The 16,580-nt window shown below is 45.0% G+C and overlaps 2 protein-coding genes and 1 pseudogene across 4 annotated transcripts in view; 1 reads left to right on the forward strand and 2 right to left on the reverse strand.

The window, feature by feature from the left end:
* The window catches only part of OBSCN (obscurin, cytoskeletal calmodulin and titin-interacting RhoGEF), a 162,841-nt gene that overhangs the window by 111,150 nt on the left and 35,111 nt on the right, over positions 1 to 16,580 (reverse strand). For both annotated transcript variants that reach the window (XM_025402023.1, XM_025402032.1), the window contains exons 12-13: positions 6,460 to 6,735; positions 4,100 to 4,185 (exon numbers count right to left, since the gene is read on the reverse strand). In XM_025402023.1, the coding sequence (XP_025257808.1) occupies positions 4,100 to 4,185; positions 6,460 to 6,735 (362 nt within the window). The remainder of the gene's footprint in view (positions 1 to 4,099; positions 4,186 to 6,459; positions 6,736 to 16,580) is intronic.
* On the forward strand, positions 11,982 to 12,540 carry LOC112634511 (annotated as a pseudogene). The gene has a single exon (XR_003121784.1). The product of XR_003121784.1 is annotated as a 40S ribosomal protein S10 pseudogene (transcript).
* Positions 13,658 to 14,040, reverse strand: LOC112634517 (obscurin-like). The gene has a single exon (XM_025402068.1). It carries the CDS (start codon positions 13,891 to 13,893, stop codon positions 13,663 to 13,665), a length of 231 nt encoding a protein of 76 aa, XP_025257853.1. The 5' UTR covers positions 13,894 to 14,040; the 3' UTR covers positions 13,658 to 13,662.

The following is a 16,580-nucleotide window of genomic DNA, read 5'->3' on the forward strand; positions in this document are numbered from 1 at the left end:
GGGTCCCTGTCAGGAAGACTGTCAAGCTGAGCGCCTTCTGATGGTTTGGGGACAGAGTCTTCGCTCTTCTATGGTGTCACTGTTAAAGTGTTTTGCCCAATTTTCTTTTCTTTTCTTTTTTTTTTTTTTTTGAGACAGGCTCTCACTCTGTCACCCATGCTGGAGTGCATTGGTGTGATCATAGCCCACTGCAGGTTCAATCCTTAGGCTCAAGACATCCTCCCACCTCGGCCTCCCAAGGAGCTGGAGACTACAGGCATGCATCACTATGCCTAGCTCTTTTATTTTTTATTTTCTAGAGGCAGGGTCTTGCTATGTTGCCCAGACTGTTCTCAAATTCCAGGGCTCAAGCAATCCTCCTGCCTTGGCCTCCCAAAGCGTTTGGGTTACAGGCATGAGCCACCATGCCCAACCCCAATTTTCAGTAGCACTGTCTTTTACATATTTATTTTTAGGAACTTCATATACTTAAAAGCTATGTATGTTACAAACATCTTCTCTATCTCTGTGCCTTGCCCTTTCACTCCTGTATGAAAGTTCTCTGATGAAATAAAGTGATCAGTTTTATTGCAGGCAAATAATCATTCATCCTGTGTGGTCAGTGCATTCAGGTTCTGTTCAAAACATCTTCTATTACCCAGAGGTCACCAGATAATCTATATTATCTATATTATCTGGTAAGAGCTGTTCTACCCACATATTGAGTTGATTTCTTGTATGGGGAGGTAGACACTCAATTTTATTTTATTTTTGTGAACAGTTAATTGTCTTAGCACCATTTGTGAAAAGATCACCCTTCCTCTACACCTCCTCCTAGCACCAGGGTAAAAAATAAAGAAAGGGAGGAGGAATCTGGTTCCATCAAAGCTGTTTTGAGCTCAGTATTCAATTATTTTGGTCTGTTGATCTCTTTCTGCCTTTGGGTCCAGGTATCTGGATCACCACTGCTTTAGAGGACACCCTGCTGTCTGGTACAGCAAAGGCCCTCACACTGTGTTCTTCAAGGGTAGCTTGGCTCTGCTTGGCCTTTGCTATGTGCTTGTCAGTATTCTCTCACCCAACAGAACTATGGTTGACTGGGATTTATACTTTCAGGTCTTCCACAGCCTTTTAACTATTTATTGAGATCTTTTTTACTGTCTCTCAACAATGTTTAATAATTTCCCCCCCACAAACCATCTAAAGATCTTTTGTTGGCTTGCAATTGGTAACTACAAGACTTTGGATGGTACTGGAAATCTCTTAAAACATTATTTTCCATCTACTTGTCTCTGGTACATAGATCTAGAAGTGTTTTCTGTATATTGATTTTTTTTATGTGATAACCATTCCCAAATGTCTTACTAATAATTAGGGGTTTTTTTGGACTTTCTAAATTAATAACCATATCATCTGTGAGTTGCATGTTTTATTTTCCAAGTTTTACACCTTGTACTTTCTTTTCCTCCTCTGTCTGCTATACAGTGTTGGAAGAAGTGGTGATGGATGGAGTCCTTGTCCTGTTTCCAATCTCAAAGGCGACACTTTCAAGGTTTCATGTTTGTGTAATATTAGCTTGTTTTCTTTATACTATTGCTTATGAAATTAAGGAAAAAATGTTTTTATTTAGAGTTTGTTAAGAATTATATGACATGAATTGATGCTAAATTTTTCCAATTTTTTTTGCATATTTATGATGTTGTACTTTATCCAATGCTTTTAGTCTCCATATTGGGGTAATCACATTCGTTTTTCTTTCAATCTATTAATGTCACATTTTGTACTGATTTTCAAATGTTTCTCATGTTAAACCAGCCTTGCACTACTGGACTATGACTTTTGTCATTGTGTGTTATCCTCTTGATAAATTGCTGAATTCAGGGTGCTAATACTTAGTTTAAGATAATGAGCCTTGACACTGATAAGAGATTGGCCAATTTTAATTCTTCATATTCACCCTGTCAGAGCTTTGTATTAATGATATTTACCTACATTAAACGAGATAGAGCACTGAGGTCCTTTTTCAATACTCTAGAGGAATGTGTATGAACATGGAATAATTTCTTTCTATAATATTTGGTACAGTTTACAGTAGAGCACTGGGGTAATCTTCTATGAGAAGATTATTTGTTGCATTTCTATAAAAGGTTATAGGACTGTTCAACTTACCTATTTTTACTTTTGATATAGTTTTGAAGAAATTGATCAAGTTTCCAAAACTTTTCAAATTTGATTGCATAAATAATAGGGCCGGGCATGGTGGCTCACCCCTGTAATTAGAGCACTTTGGGAGGCCGAGGCAGGTGGATCACCTGAGGTCAGGAGCTCAAGACCAGCCTGGTCAACATAATGAAACCTTGTTTCTGCTAAAAATACAAAAAAATTAGCTAGGCATGGTGGTGCATGCCTGTAGTCCCAGCTACTCAGGAGGCTAAGGCAGGAGAATCACTCGAACCCAGGAGGCAGAGGTTACAGTGAGCCAAGATCGCACCACTGCACTCCAGCCTGGGTGACAGAGCGAGACTCCATCTCAAAATAATAATGGCATGTTCTCACATAACAACATTTCCAGTACCTGCAAAGTGGGGTTTATGGCATCTATACATCCCCACAAACTCCTAGATGCTGATGTGACACCAGTGTTAAGTGTCAGTACCTATGAACAAGTGTGTGACTGCACTCCATCTCCATCCAACAAAAGACTCTCTTACTAAAAGAAAATAAAGCTGGTTCTCAGATTTCTCTATCAACTAGCCATGAATTATTAGAATGGTATGAAACACATACTGCTTTATCTGTCAGTGGCTGCTGTGTAGTAATTCATCTTTAAAATGTGTGTTGATGTAGCTTGATTTGTTTATTCCTCTTCAGTTTTAAATATACAAAATTAAACTAAGGGAAGTTCAGTCACAGAATGTTCTGACATAAGAGCAAATGAAAACAACATACACTTTCAGAAGATAATTCCAAACCTCACAGTGGTGTATCGCAGTCCAAATCCACCAATTCCCAGCTCTGTATTTATTCTGTAGGCAGTATAATAAAAACAAGCCGGGTGTAGTGACTCACACCCGTAATCCCAACAGTTTGAGAGGCCAAGGCGGGTGGATCACTTGAAGCCAGAAATTTGAGACCAGCCTGACCAGCATGATGAAACCCCATCTCCACTGAAAATACAAAAATTAGCCAGGTGTGGTGGCAGGTGCCTGTAATCTCGGCTACTTGGGAGGCTCAGGCAGCAGAATTGCTTGAACCCAAGAGGCAGAGGTTTCAGTGAGCTGAGATTGTGCCACTGTACTCCAGCCTGGGTGACTGACTCTGTCTCAAAAACAACAACAACAACAACAAAAAACCCAGGATATAGATTTTGCCACATGTGGGTTCACAGTGACCTTTTATGCCCATAAGAAAGATGAGAAGAGGGTCCCCGAACACCTAAAACTTGGATAATCCAAAGTTCAAATCATGAGATAATTTCAAGAATGATTGTGTGGCTGAAATTTGCCCTTATCCTGGTTCAATGGAATTCAACCATCTCTCCATAGGGAGAGCCCTCAGGTCGTGCTGGTGAGGCTGGGTGCAAGCTCTCAGATGGCCTCAGGTGAGAGATATCTGGTCTACTTCAGCCTCCTGTAGCAGCCCCCTCAGTTCCATTGAGCCAAAGGGCTGGACACCTGGGAGCACCTGTGGGTTCTGACTGGGTGCTGGGAATATGTGAACAGCATTACTGCCTGTAAACACAACTCACAGTGTCTCCTGTACACATTCATCCCTTCTGGCCAACCTCGGGCCAGCCATGGGTAGGAAAACGGCAGCTAGGATTACGAGAGACTTCCAGAGATGAACTCTAGTGGAAAGAGTACTGGGGTCTATCAGCCAATCTCATCATCACCTCCACACAAGGTAACTCAGCATCCCCAAAGCATTGACCTGCCATGTGCAGGCTGAAGGAGAGCTGCTGGCCCCCAGCCTCACAGCTGTACTCTCTGGCATCTGCTTGGCCTGCCTGCTGCACCACCAGCCTCCGTGTGCAGTCTGCAACCTCCACATGCACTTTCGAGCTGGAGCTCAGCTTCTTCCTGCCCTTGTACCACATCACCTCTGTCTTGGCCTGGGCCACCTCACAGCTCAGTGTGGCACTAGCCCCTGCTTCAGCCTGCACCTCCCTGTGCGCTGGCTGCTCCTTGGCAAACACTGCCTTGGGCTCTGGGGAAGGCAGGGATGCACAGGGTGACCACCACCATCTAGATCAGGAAGGCAGCACTGGGGAGAGAAGGCCTAGAAGGGGACATGCGAGGGACAGATGCTCTCCAGGCTCTACACCACTGCCTACCAGTACAAGGAACACAGTTTCTCCATTCATTCTCCATGGAGGATCTGTCACACCCCCAGGGCACCCTGCAGAACAGTAGCATGTTCCTGTGGTCCCTGCTGCTTGGGAGGCTGGTCTCGAATGCCTGAGCTCAAGCCATCCTTCTGCCTCAGCCTCTCAAAGTGCTGGGATTACAGGTATGAGTCACCGTGCCAGGCCTGATGCTAAATTTTATCAAAGAGCTGTTCAGAATTTATGATGTTAAATTTTATCAAACTTTTCTTCTGCATTTATTGAGATAATCATACTGTTTTTCTCTTTCAATCTGTTTGACATTTTCTGATGTTTTGAATATTGAACCAGTACAGCATTTCTAAATTATGCCTTTTATCATAGTGCATTTTCCTTTTGACATACTGATCATACCACTTTGAAAATATATTGTTGAAGCATTGGCCTACATATCCATAATGATTGGCCTGTAATTTCAAATCGTTATACTGTTCTTGTCATAATTGGTATCTATGTTATGCTATCCACATAAAACAGATTCAGGAGTGTATCTTCTCATTCTATTCTCTGAAAGGATCTCTAAGAACATGAAATAATTTGTTTTGAGGATATCTGGTATAATTTATCAGTAGATCCACTGGGCTTAGACCTTTTATAAAAATATTTGTATCACTGGTTCCACTTAATTAAAAGCTATAGGACTATCTGAGTTGTCTGTTTCTTCCTGTGTAACTTTTTCATATAGTTTTCTCTAAGAAATTGGCAATTCTCCAAAACTTATAAAATGTATTACCATTAAATAATTTATCGCACTCTCTTAACACAATATTTTAGAAAGATACATAGTGGGCTTTTTTGGTATCTATACACAACTACAAATGACTATATACTGATAGAATGCCAAGCTCTCAAGGGTTGGCATTTGGGAGTCAATATAGTACCACAACCTTTTTCTCTCTGATATTTAGCCTGGTTTTTTGTTATTGTTGTTGTTGTTTTTATTTTTTATTTTTTCCAGAACAGGGTCTCATTCTGTCACCCAGGCTGGAGTGCAGTGGTGTGATCATGGCACACTGCAGCCTGGAACTCCTGGGCCCAAGTGATCCTCCTGCCTCAGCCTCCTGAGTAGCTAGGACTACAGGCATGTGCCACTTCATCCAGCTAATTTCTGTATTTTTTGTAGAGACGAGGTCTTGCTATAGCGCCTAATTTGGTCTCAAACTGCTGGGATCAAACAATCCTCCTGCCTCGACCTCCCAAAGTGCTGGGACTACAACAGTCATGAGCCACTATGCCCAGGCCAGACTCTTTTAACAAAATATATACATATCTTAGGTGTGCTGAGATAGCTTAAGCTCTTTCTTCCTTTCTACTGCTAAATTCATAAATCAGACTCCAAGGGGGAATTCTGACTCAGAATGTTGTAACTAGAGACAAAAGGAAAGCCAGATTAGCCTTAAGAAGAGCACTTGGAATCTCACAATTGTATCCCAGGGGCACAGTCACCAGCCCTCTGGGCTGGGATTTTTTGCACAGACACTGCAAGAAAACAAGGACCGAGATTTTGCCACGTATAGGTGCACAGTGAGCTTCTAAAGCTTCTAGATCCATGAAAAAAAAAGGAAAGAGTCTCCTGGGACACCAAAAGCTTTGATGCTCCGAAGTTCAGTCTGGAGAGAATTCCAACTGGGACTGCGTGGGCAGAATTTCCCCTATGTGGTTCATATGAATTCAAAATGTCTCTCATGGGCTAGAAGCCCCACATGGTGCTGAAGGGAGGCAGGCGGGAGATACTGGATGATAGAAAGGACACCCCACTTTCCCAGGGGAGGCACCTGGTCCACCTCAGACCACAGGGCCAGATAGTGCCAGGGGCCTGGACACGAAAGAGCACGGGGGTTTGGGGCAGGGGCTCAGTGTGATGAGGCTGCACTGCATGGGAACGCCGCTCTAAGTGCACCACAGGGCCTGGCCCTCCCTGTACCCTCCCATCCAGCCAAGCCTGGCCCAGCCACGGGCATGAACCTGGTAAGTGAGGGCATGGAGAAGTGGAGAGGTGGAGTCTCATGGAAAGGGCACTGGGGGCCGTGAAGTCCATCAGCCAGTCTCATCATCACCTCCACACAAGGTCACTCTCCATCCCCCAGAGTACTGACCTGCCACGTGCAGGCGGAAGGAGAGCCGCTGGCCCCCCGCCTCGCAGCTGTACTCCCCAGCGTCTGCCTGACCCGCCTGCTGCACCACCAGCCTCCGTGTGCAGCCCTCGGCCTCCACATGCACTTTTGAGCTGGAGCTCAGCTTCTTCCCGTCCTTGTACCACATCACCTCCGTCTGGGCCTGGGCCACCTCGCAGTTGAGCGTGGCGCTGGCCCCCGCCTGGGCCTGCACCTCCCTGTGCACCAGCTGCTCCTTGGCAAACACCGCCTTGGGCTCTGGGGAAGGCAAGATGCATAGGGTGACCACCAGCATCTAGGTCAGGAAGGCAGAACTGGGGAGAGAAGGCCTGGAAGGGGAGGTGCGAGGGACAGATGCTCTCCAGGCTGCACCACCACCTCCCAGCACAAGGAAGCTTCTCCATCTATTCTGTACGGTGCCACAGGCTGTCCTTGGTAGGGTGGCTGTGACAGATCTTGCATGCACGAGCTCATCTGGGGCAGGGATTGGTGTCCTGATGCCTGCACCCTTCCCCTCATGAATGGAGCAAGGGTCTCCCCATGCGGCTGTGCAGGGCGCATCCTCACCACAGAACCCCAGTCCTGAGGCTCCCGCTCCTGCTACTGTCAGGACGGTCAGCTTTGGCCTCAGTGGGGTGTGTCACTGTGGCTTTCTTTATTGTTCTACGGCTCACAGGGCTGAGCATCTTTCTAGAGGATTGGCCATTCCTGTTTGCTCCTCTGTAGTGTCACTACTCAATTCTATCCCATTATTAATAGCACTGTCTTGTCTTTATTCACTTTAAGGCAGCAGTCCCCAACATTTTTGGCAGCAGGGACCAGTTTCATGGAAGACAATTTTTCCACAGATGGAGGTCTGGGGGACAGTTTCGGGATGAAACTGTTCCACTTCAGATCATCAGGCATTAGATTCTCATAAGGAGCACAACCTAGATCCCTCCCATGCACAGTTCACAATAGGGTTCATGTTCCTATGAGAATCTAGTGCTGCTGCTGATCTGACAGGAGGCAGAGCTCAGGCAGGAATGCTCACCTGCCACTCACCTCCTACTGTGTGGCCCAGTTCCTAACAGGCCACAGAACAGTACTGGTCCACAGCCTAGGGGTTGGGGACTCCGGCTTTAAGGTCTTCTTTATATATTTAAATGTTAGAGAGGTCAGAATTATGTACTTTGTATCTTCCCTACCTGTGTGACTTGGGTTTTCATCTTTTATGGCGTCTTCTGATGAATCAGACATTTTAGTTTTAATTTACTCAAATACATCGATCTTGTCCATTGTGGTTAGGGCATTCGTGTACTATTTAAACACTTCCTTAAACCCTAAATTCTATAGATAGCCTATGCTTACCGTCTTGGGGTTTATGGTTTTACCTTTTACCCTGAGGTCTCTAACCCACCAGGAGCTGACTCTCGCACATGCTATGAATTACCAATATGCTTTAATTCTTCCCATATGTTTAAATGGTCCACACACTAGTTATGAAAACACTATCCTTGGCCAGGTGCAGTGGTTCACACCTGTAATCCCAGCACTTTGGGAGGCCAAGGTGGGCAGATCACAAGGTCAGGAGATCGAGACCATCCTGGCTAACATGGTGAAACCCCGTCTCTACTAAAAATACAAAAAAAATTAGCCAGGTGTGGTGGCAGATGCCTGTATTTCCAGCTACTCAGGAGGCTGAGGCAGGAGAATGGCGTGAACCCAGGAGGCGGAGCTTGCAGTGAGCCCAGATCGCACCACTGCACTCCAGCCTGGGCAACAGAGCTAAACTCCATCTCAAAAAAAAAAAAAAGAAAAAGAAAAAAGAAAACACTATCCTTTCTCTATTTCTTGCACAGATGCCATGGTAAAAAAAAAAGGGGGGGGGATGTCCAGAGATCATCGATGCATGGGACTATTTCTGAGTTCACTATTCCATTTCTTTGTTCTGATACCTAACCATTCGTTGAAATCCATTGTCTTAATTACTGTAACTTTACAATAATTTTTGACATCTGGTACAGTCATGTTCATACTTTCATTTTCTTTTCATTCCCCCATAAAAAAATTGTTTGGATCCTGATTGTTAATGAACATATTTTAATTTTTTCATGAATTTCTATCCATTTAATTAGATTTCTTAATGGTCTTGCAAAACATACAATAATTTCCTAGTCCCTCCCCAGGCTTTAAACATCTTTATTAGACTTTGAATTAGAAACACTGTAATTTTGATGCTACTGTAAGCCTTTTCAAATTTCATTTTGCAACTGTTTACTGCTGTATATAGATACAGAAATGTTTTCTGTGTGTTGATTTTTTTTTTACAGGATAATCATTCTCAACAATGTTACTTAGTCTACTAAGTTCTCTATTGGATTTTCCAAGTGGATGGTCATATCATCAGTAAATTTCACTTTTACTTTTTCCAAGTGCTATGCCTTTTGCTTTATCTTCCTCCTTACCCTTACATACAATGTTGGATACAAGTGGTGACACTGCCCTGTCTCCTCTGAATCAAACCTTTCAAGGTTCACTCTGAGTGGGATCCTAGTGGTGCTTCTGCAGTATCATTTATCAAATTAAGGAAAAACACTTCTATAAAGTTTGTTAAGAATCCTATGATAGTGCTAAATTTTCTCAAATATATCTTCTAGATTTTATCAAATACTTTTAATCTGCATTTATTGAGATAACTATATCATTTTTCATTCAATCTGTTAAGGTCAAGCTTATTATACTGACCTAATGCTTCTAAAGCCAACTAGCCTTGCATTCTGGGACCAGGATCTTCAACAGAGTGCACTGTCTTCTTGATACGTTGCTGAATTCCATTTGCTAATACTTTGTTTATGATTGTGTTCTTGATACCGATAATGACAAATCCATACAGATTGGTCTACAATTTAGTTCTTCCCACTTCCTTTGTCAGATTTTGGTATTAATGTTACACTATCTACATAAAATGATGGCCTGGACATGGTGGCTCACACCTGTAATCTCAGCACTGTGGGAGGCCAAGGCAGGTGGATAGCTTGAACCTAGAAGTTTGAGACTAGCCTGGGCAACATGGCAAAACCCCGTCTCTACTGAAAAAAAAAAATACAAAAAAATAGCCAGCATACATGCTATTTTTGTGCTGGTGGTGCATGCCTGTAACCCCAGCTTCTTGGGAGGCTGAGGTGGGAAAATCACTTGAACCCAGGAGGCAGAGGCTGCAATGAGCCGAGATCCTGCCACTGCACTCTAGCCTGGACAATAGAGTGAGGGCCTGTCTCAAAAAAAAAAAAAAATACATAAAATGGCATATGGAGTCAATCTCCTTTTACTATTCTCCAGAACAATATTCATGAATATGGAATAACTGCTTTCCAGAATATTTGAAACAGTTTACTAGAAAATTATTGGATTTAAAATATTTTTTTACTACTGCCTCCATCTATTTAAAACTTATAGGACTATTTAAGTTTTATGTATCCTCTTATGTGAGTTTTCATGTAATTTACTAGGAATTAGCCAAATAGTCCCAACTCTTCAAATTTATTACATGAAACATCTTGTCATATTCTCCAAAAATAACTTCACAAATATATACAGTGGGATTTCTGTTATCTATATATATATCCACATAACACTGATGCTGATGTAATACCAAACTTATGTGTTAGCACCCAGAGGTCACCATGGGACTTCAGCCCACCCCTATTTGGCATCAACACTCTCCCTTTTTTTTTTCTGAAAGAAAATTAATTGTATTTATCAGGCTTCCCTATGTACCAGCCAAGAGAACACAGACATACACAGCAGCAAACACACTGGACTTACTGGTGAGACATTTGCATTCCAGAGGATGGGAAATAAATCTGACTAAAATTTAGGGACCTTCTACCTCAGTAAAATGTCTAGAGGTCCAGTGGTGTGGGGCCTGTCAAGATATTCCTTCTAAGGTGAAGGATAAGTTGCTGCATTTGGCCCCTCCTACAACCAAGAAAGAGGCACAATGCCTATTCGGATTTTGGAGGCAACACATTCCTCATCTGGGTGTGTTACTCTGGACCATTTATCAAGTGACCCAAAAGGCTGCCAGTTTTGAGTGGGGTCCAGAACAGGAGAAGGGTCTGCAACAGGTCCAGGCTGCTGTGCAAGCTGCTCTGCCACCTGGGCCATATGACCCAGCAGATCCAGTGGTGCTTGAGGTGCCAGTGGCAAATAGGGATGCTGTCTGGAGCCTTTGGCAGGCCCTCACAGGTGAATCAGAGTGGAGGCCTCTAGGATTTTGGAGCAACACCCTGCCATCTTCTGCAGGTAACTACTCCCATTTTGAGAGACAGCTCTTGGCCTGTTACTGGGCTTTGGTGGAAACTGAACAATTGACTATGGATCATCAAGTCACCATGTGACTTGAACTGACTGTCATAACCTGGGTGCTTTCTGACCCATCTAGCCATAAAGTTGGGCATGCACAGCAGCATTCTATCATCAAATGGAAGTGGTATATACATGATAGGGCTAGAGTAGATCCTGAAGGCCCAAGTAAGTTACATGAGGAAGTGGCTCAAGTGCCCATGGTCCCCACTCCTGCCACCCTGCCTTCTCTCCCCTAGCCTGCACCAATGGCCTCATGGGGAGTTCCCTATGATCAACTGACAGAGAAAGAGAAGACTAGGGCCTGATTCACAGATGGTTCTGCATGATATGCGGGCACCACCCAAAGGTGGACAGCTGCAGCACTACAGCCTCTTTCTAGGACATCCCTGAAGAACAGTGGCTAAGGGAAATCTTCCCAGTGGGCAGAACTTCAAGCAGTGCACCTCGTTGTGCACTTTGCTCGAAGGAGAAATGGCCAGATGAGCGATTATACACTGATTCATGGGCTGTAGACAATGGTTTGGCTGGATGGTCAGGGACCTGGAAGAAGCGTGATTGGAAAATTGAGGAAAAGGTATGTGGATGCACCTCTCTGAGTGGTCACAAACTGTGAAGATATTTGTATCTCATGCGAGTGCTCACCAAAGGGTGACCTCAGCAGAGGAGGATTTTAATAATCAAGTGAATAGGATGACTCGTTCTGTGGACACCACTCAGCCTCCTTCCCCAGCCACCCCTGTCATCACCCATGAACAAAGCGGCCATGGTGGCAGGGATGGAGGTTACACGTGTGCTCAGCAGCATGGACTTCTACTCACCAAGGCGGACCTGACTAAGGCCACTGCTGAGTGCTCAATTTGCCAGCAGCAGAGACCAATAATGAGCCCTCGATATGGCAACATTCCTCAGGGTGATCAGACATCCGCTTGATGGCAGGTTGATTACATTGGACCTCTTCCATCATGGAAAGGGCAATGGTTTGTCCTCACCAGAATAGACACTTACTCCAGATATGAGTTTGTCTATCCTGCACACAACACTTTGGCCAAGACTACCATCCATGGATTCACAGAATGCCTTATCCACTGTCATGGTATTCCACACAGCATTGTCTCTGACCAAGGCACTCTATGGTTAAAGAAGTGTGGCAGCAGCCACCGAGATGTTGATGCCTAAGAAGAACCGGATTGCCATTTACGAACTCCTTTTTAAGGAGGGAGTCATGGTGGCCAAGAAGGATGTCCACATGCCTAAGCACCCGGAGCTGGCAGACAAGAATGTGCCCAACCTTCATGTCATGAAGGCCATGCAGTCTCTCAAGTCCCGAGGCTACGTGAAGGAACAGTTTGCCTGGAGACATTTCTACTGGTACCTTACCAATGAGGGTATCCAGTATCTCCGTGATTACCTTCATCTGCCCCCGGAGATTGTGCCTGCCGCCCTACGCCGTAGCCGTCCAGAGACTGGCAGGCCTCGGCCTAAAGGTCTGGAGGGTGAGCGACCTGCGAGACTCACAAGAGGGGAAGCTGACAGAGATACCTACAGACGGAGTGCTGTGCCACCTGGTGCCGACAAGAAAGCCGAGGCTGGGGCTGGGTCAGCAACTGAATTCCAGTTTAGAGGTGGATTTGGTCGTGGACGTGGTCAGCCACCTCAGTAAAATTGAAGAGGATTATTTTGCATTGAATAAACTTACAGCCAAAAAACCTTAAATAAATTAAAAAAAAAAAAAGAAGTGTGGCAGTGGGCTCATGCTCATGGAATTCACTGGTCTTACCATGTTCCCCATCATCCTGAAGCAGGTGGACTGATAGAACAGTGGAATGGCCTTTTGAAGTCACAATTCCAAAGCCAGCTAGGTGACAATACTTTTCAGGGCTGGGGTAAAGTTCTCCAGAGGCTGCGTATGCTCTGAATTGGTGTCTAATATATGGTACTGTTTCTCCCATAGCCAGGATTCACGAGTCCGGGAATCAAAGGATAGAAGTGGAAGTGGCACCACTCACCATCACCCCTAGTGACCCACTAGCAAAATTTTTGTTTCCTGTTCTCATGACATCACCTTCTGCTGGCTTAGAGATCTTAGTTCGGGAAGGAGGAATGCTGCCACCAGGAGACACAACAACGATCCCATTAAAATGGAATTTAAGATTGCCACCTGGCCACTTTGGGCTCCTCCTACCTTTAAGTCAACAGGCTAAGGGAGTTACATTGTTGGTTAGGGTGACTGACCCAAACTATCAAGATGAAATCAGTCTACTACTTCACAATGGAGGTAAGGAGGCATGTGTGTGGAATATAGGCAATTCCTTTGGGCATGTCTCAGTATTACCATGCCCTGTGATTAAGGTCAGTGGGAAACTACAACAGCCCAATCCAGGCAGGACTACAAATGATCTAGACCCTTCTGGAATGAAGGTTTGGGTCACTCCACCAAGAAAAAAATTAAAATATCTCTTGCTGACCAGAACCAGCATATGCTGCTGGGTGAGGGCATATGGTAGCTGCCAGAGCATATACTGAGAGGATATTCACAGAACCCCAGGAGAGAGACGCCTGGTCAACCTTAGAACCCAAGACAAGGGAGATCCAGAGTCCCAGATGTCAAGGAGCACCAGAAAGGTTCTGGGCAGGTGCTGGGAACAAGTGGCTGAGCATTATAAAGTGCAAACACGCCTCCGGGTTTGCAGATACAGCCCCTCTGCCTCCCATGCACACCTCTCTCTCGCCCCAGCCACAGGGATGGAAATGGAAGCAGGAGGATGGGAAGCCCGAGACATGAAAGCTGAAGGAAAGTGCACAGAGATATGCTGGGGCTATGAGTCAGAACCACCATCACCTCTGAAGAGGCTCCTCGGCGCCCCCAAAGCACTGACCTGCCACATGCAGGCGGAAAGAGAGCTGCTTGCCCCCGGCCTCGCAGCTGTACTCCCCGGCGTCCGCCTGGCCTGCCTGCTGCACCACCAGCCTCCGTGTGTAGCCCACGGCCTCCATTCGCACTTTCGAGCTGGAGCTCAGCTTCTTCCCATCCTTGTACCATGTCACCTCTGTCTGTTCCTGGGCCATCTCACAGCTCAGCGTGGCACTGGCCCCCGCCTCGGTCTGCACCTCCCTGTGTGCTGGCTGCTCCTTTGCAAACACCACCTTGGGCTCTGGGGAAGGCAGGGATGCACAGGGTGACCACCACCATCTAGATCAGGAAGGCAGCACTGGGGAGAGAAGGCCTGGGCAGGGAGGCGGGAGGGAGAGAACCTTCCCCAGCCTCAGGCTCTGCATTGGCTATGTGGTCGGGAGAAGCCCCACCACCTCCCAGCACAAGGAACACAGTTTCTCCATCCATTCTGCATGGTGCCATGGGCTGTCCCAGGCAGGGTTGCCGTGACAGATCCTCCAGGGCAGGGACTGGAGTCTTGACGCCTGCACAGCTCCCCTCACAGATGTGCCGGGTTCTCCCCAGGCGACTGTGCAGGGTGCGTCCTCACCCCAGGGCCCCAGAGTCTGAGGCTCCCGCTCCTGCCACTGTCAGGAGGGTCAGCTCTGGCCTTTGCGGGGAGGGCCTGGGCCTCCCGTGGCTTCCTGGGGCCCTGTCAGGAGGACTGAAAGCTGGCTGCCTTCTGATGGTCTGGGGATGGAGTCTTCACTCTTCTGTGGAGTCACTGTGCAAGTGCTTTGTCTGACTTTCAATAGCACTGTCTTTCTTTTACACTTTCATTTTAAGATCTCTTTTTACATTGAAATACTAGAGCAGTGACCATTAGCATGTTAGAAATATCTTCCTTTTCTGTGTAGCTTGCCTTTTCATTCTCTTATGGTGTCTTCCAAAGAATCAAAAATTTTAATTTTAATGTATTCAAATATATCAAATGTGTTTCATTGTGATCAGGGCATGTATGTTCTGTTTACGAAGTCATGCTTTACTCTGAAATCACCAGAAACATCTCTGTTTTCCTCTAAGACTTGTATGGGTTTCCCCAGGATTCTGACATCTCTAACCAACTGGAGTTGACTTTGTGTGTGGTTGAGATCCTGGTCTGATGTATTTCCCATGTGGTTTAATGGTCCAAATCTTTTTTTTTTCCTTTTATTTTCTGAGACAAGGTCTCACTCTGTCACCCAGAGCGGAGTGCAGTGATGCAATCATAGCTAACCGCAGCTTCAGTCTCCTGAGTTCAAGCCATCCTCCCACCTCAGCTTCCCAAGTAGCTGGGACTACAGGTACATGGCACCACAGCCAGCTACTTTTTTTCAATTTCTTTAGAGATGGGATCTTGCTTTGTTGCCCAGGCAGGAATGCAGTGGCGTGATCATAGCTAACTGCAGCCTCCAACTCCTGGGCTCAAATGATCCTCCTGCCTCAGCCTCCCAAGTAGCAGGGACTTACAGGTGCACACCACCATGCCTGGGTAATATGACTTTCTTCATAGCATACTATTCTCTTAGTATATTGCTAAATATATATTAATAATATGTTGTTTAAGATTTTGTCCTTGCTATCCATAATAGGTTGGCCTATTTTTAATTCTTCTTACTTTGTATCAACGTTATGCTACCTACATGAAACAAATCAGAGAGTGCATCTCTTCATTGTATTCTCTAGAAGAATCTCCATGAACATGGAATAATTTATTTGCAGATTGTTTGGTACAATTTACTGTATAGTTATTAGATATTGCTTAGAAATTTACTGGTGAAAACATTTTTTGTTACTAGTCCCATTTATTTAAAAGTTATAGGACTATCTGAGCTGTCTATTTCTTCTTATGTTACTTTTTATATACTTTTTAAACAATTTAACAATTTGTTGAACCTGTTCATATTTATTACCAATAAATAATTTGTCATACTCTCCTAAAATAGCACTTTAGAAAGACACATAGTGGGTTTACTGGCATCTATAACCACCCACAAACCACTGCACAGTGGTAATACCAGACTGTCACGTGTTGGCCCCCAGGCATCAACATGGGGCTGCAGCCCACAGATCTCTGATGTGAAGATTCTCTTAATGAAAAGAAAATAAATGTGGTTTCAGAATTCTCTATGACCCAGTCAGGAAAAGCCACAACATAATTACTGGGAAATGCTACTGAATAAATACTGCTTTTGTCAGTTAGGGGCTGCTTGATATGGTTTGCCTCTGTGTCCCCACCCAACTCTCACCTTGAATAGTAATAATCACCACGCTGCAATGGTGGGACCAGGTGGGGGTAACTGAATCATGGGGGCAGTTTCCCTCATGCTGTTCTCGTAATAGTAAGTGACTACTACCAAGATCTGATGGTTTTATAAGAAGCTCCCTTCTTCACTCGGCACTCATTCTTTCTCCTGAAGCCCTGTGAAGAGGTGCCTTCCACCATGATTGTAAGTTTCCTAAGGCCTTGCAAGTTTCCTGAGGCCTTCCCAGCCATGCAGAACTGTGAGTCAATTAAACCTCTTTCCTTACCCACTCTCGGGTATGTCTTTATTAGCAGTGTGAGAACAGACTAATATAATGCTACTATTGCATCTCAGTTGTATCAGTGCCTGGTGATGTCATCTAAGCTACTTATTCCTTTCCATTTCTCAATTTAAAAATCAAGCTCCAAGGAGAATCTGACATATTCTAACTAAAAACAAAGGAAAACAAGAGTTGTTTTTGGCAGAGAATTCCAGACCTCATGGGTGCATATCACAGGCTCATATGTACCAATCCATGCTGCTGTTTTACTTGACACAGACACTGCAACAAACATGGATCTAGGTTTTGCTACCTG

This window comes from Theropithecus gelada, chromosome 1 (genome assembly GCF_003255815.1).
Source record: "Theropithecus gelada isolate Dixy chromosome 1, Tgel_1.0, whole genome shotgun sequence".
Lineage (NCBI taxonomy): Eukaryota > Metazoa > Chordata > Mammalia > Primates > Cercopithecidae > Theropithecus > Theropithecus gelada.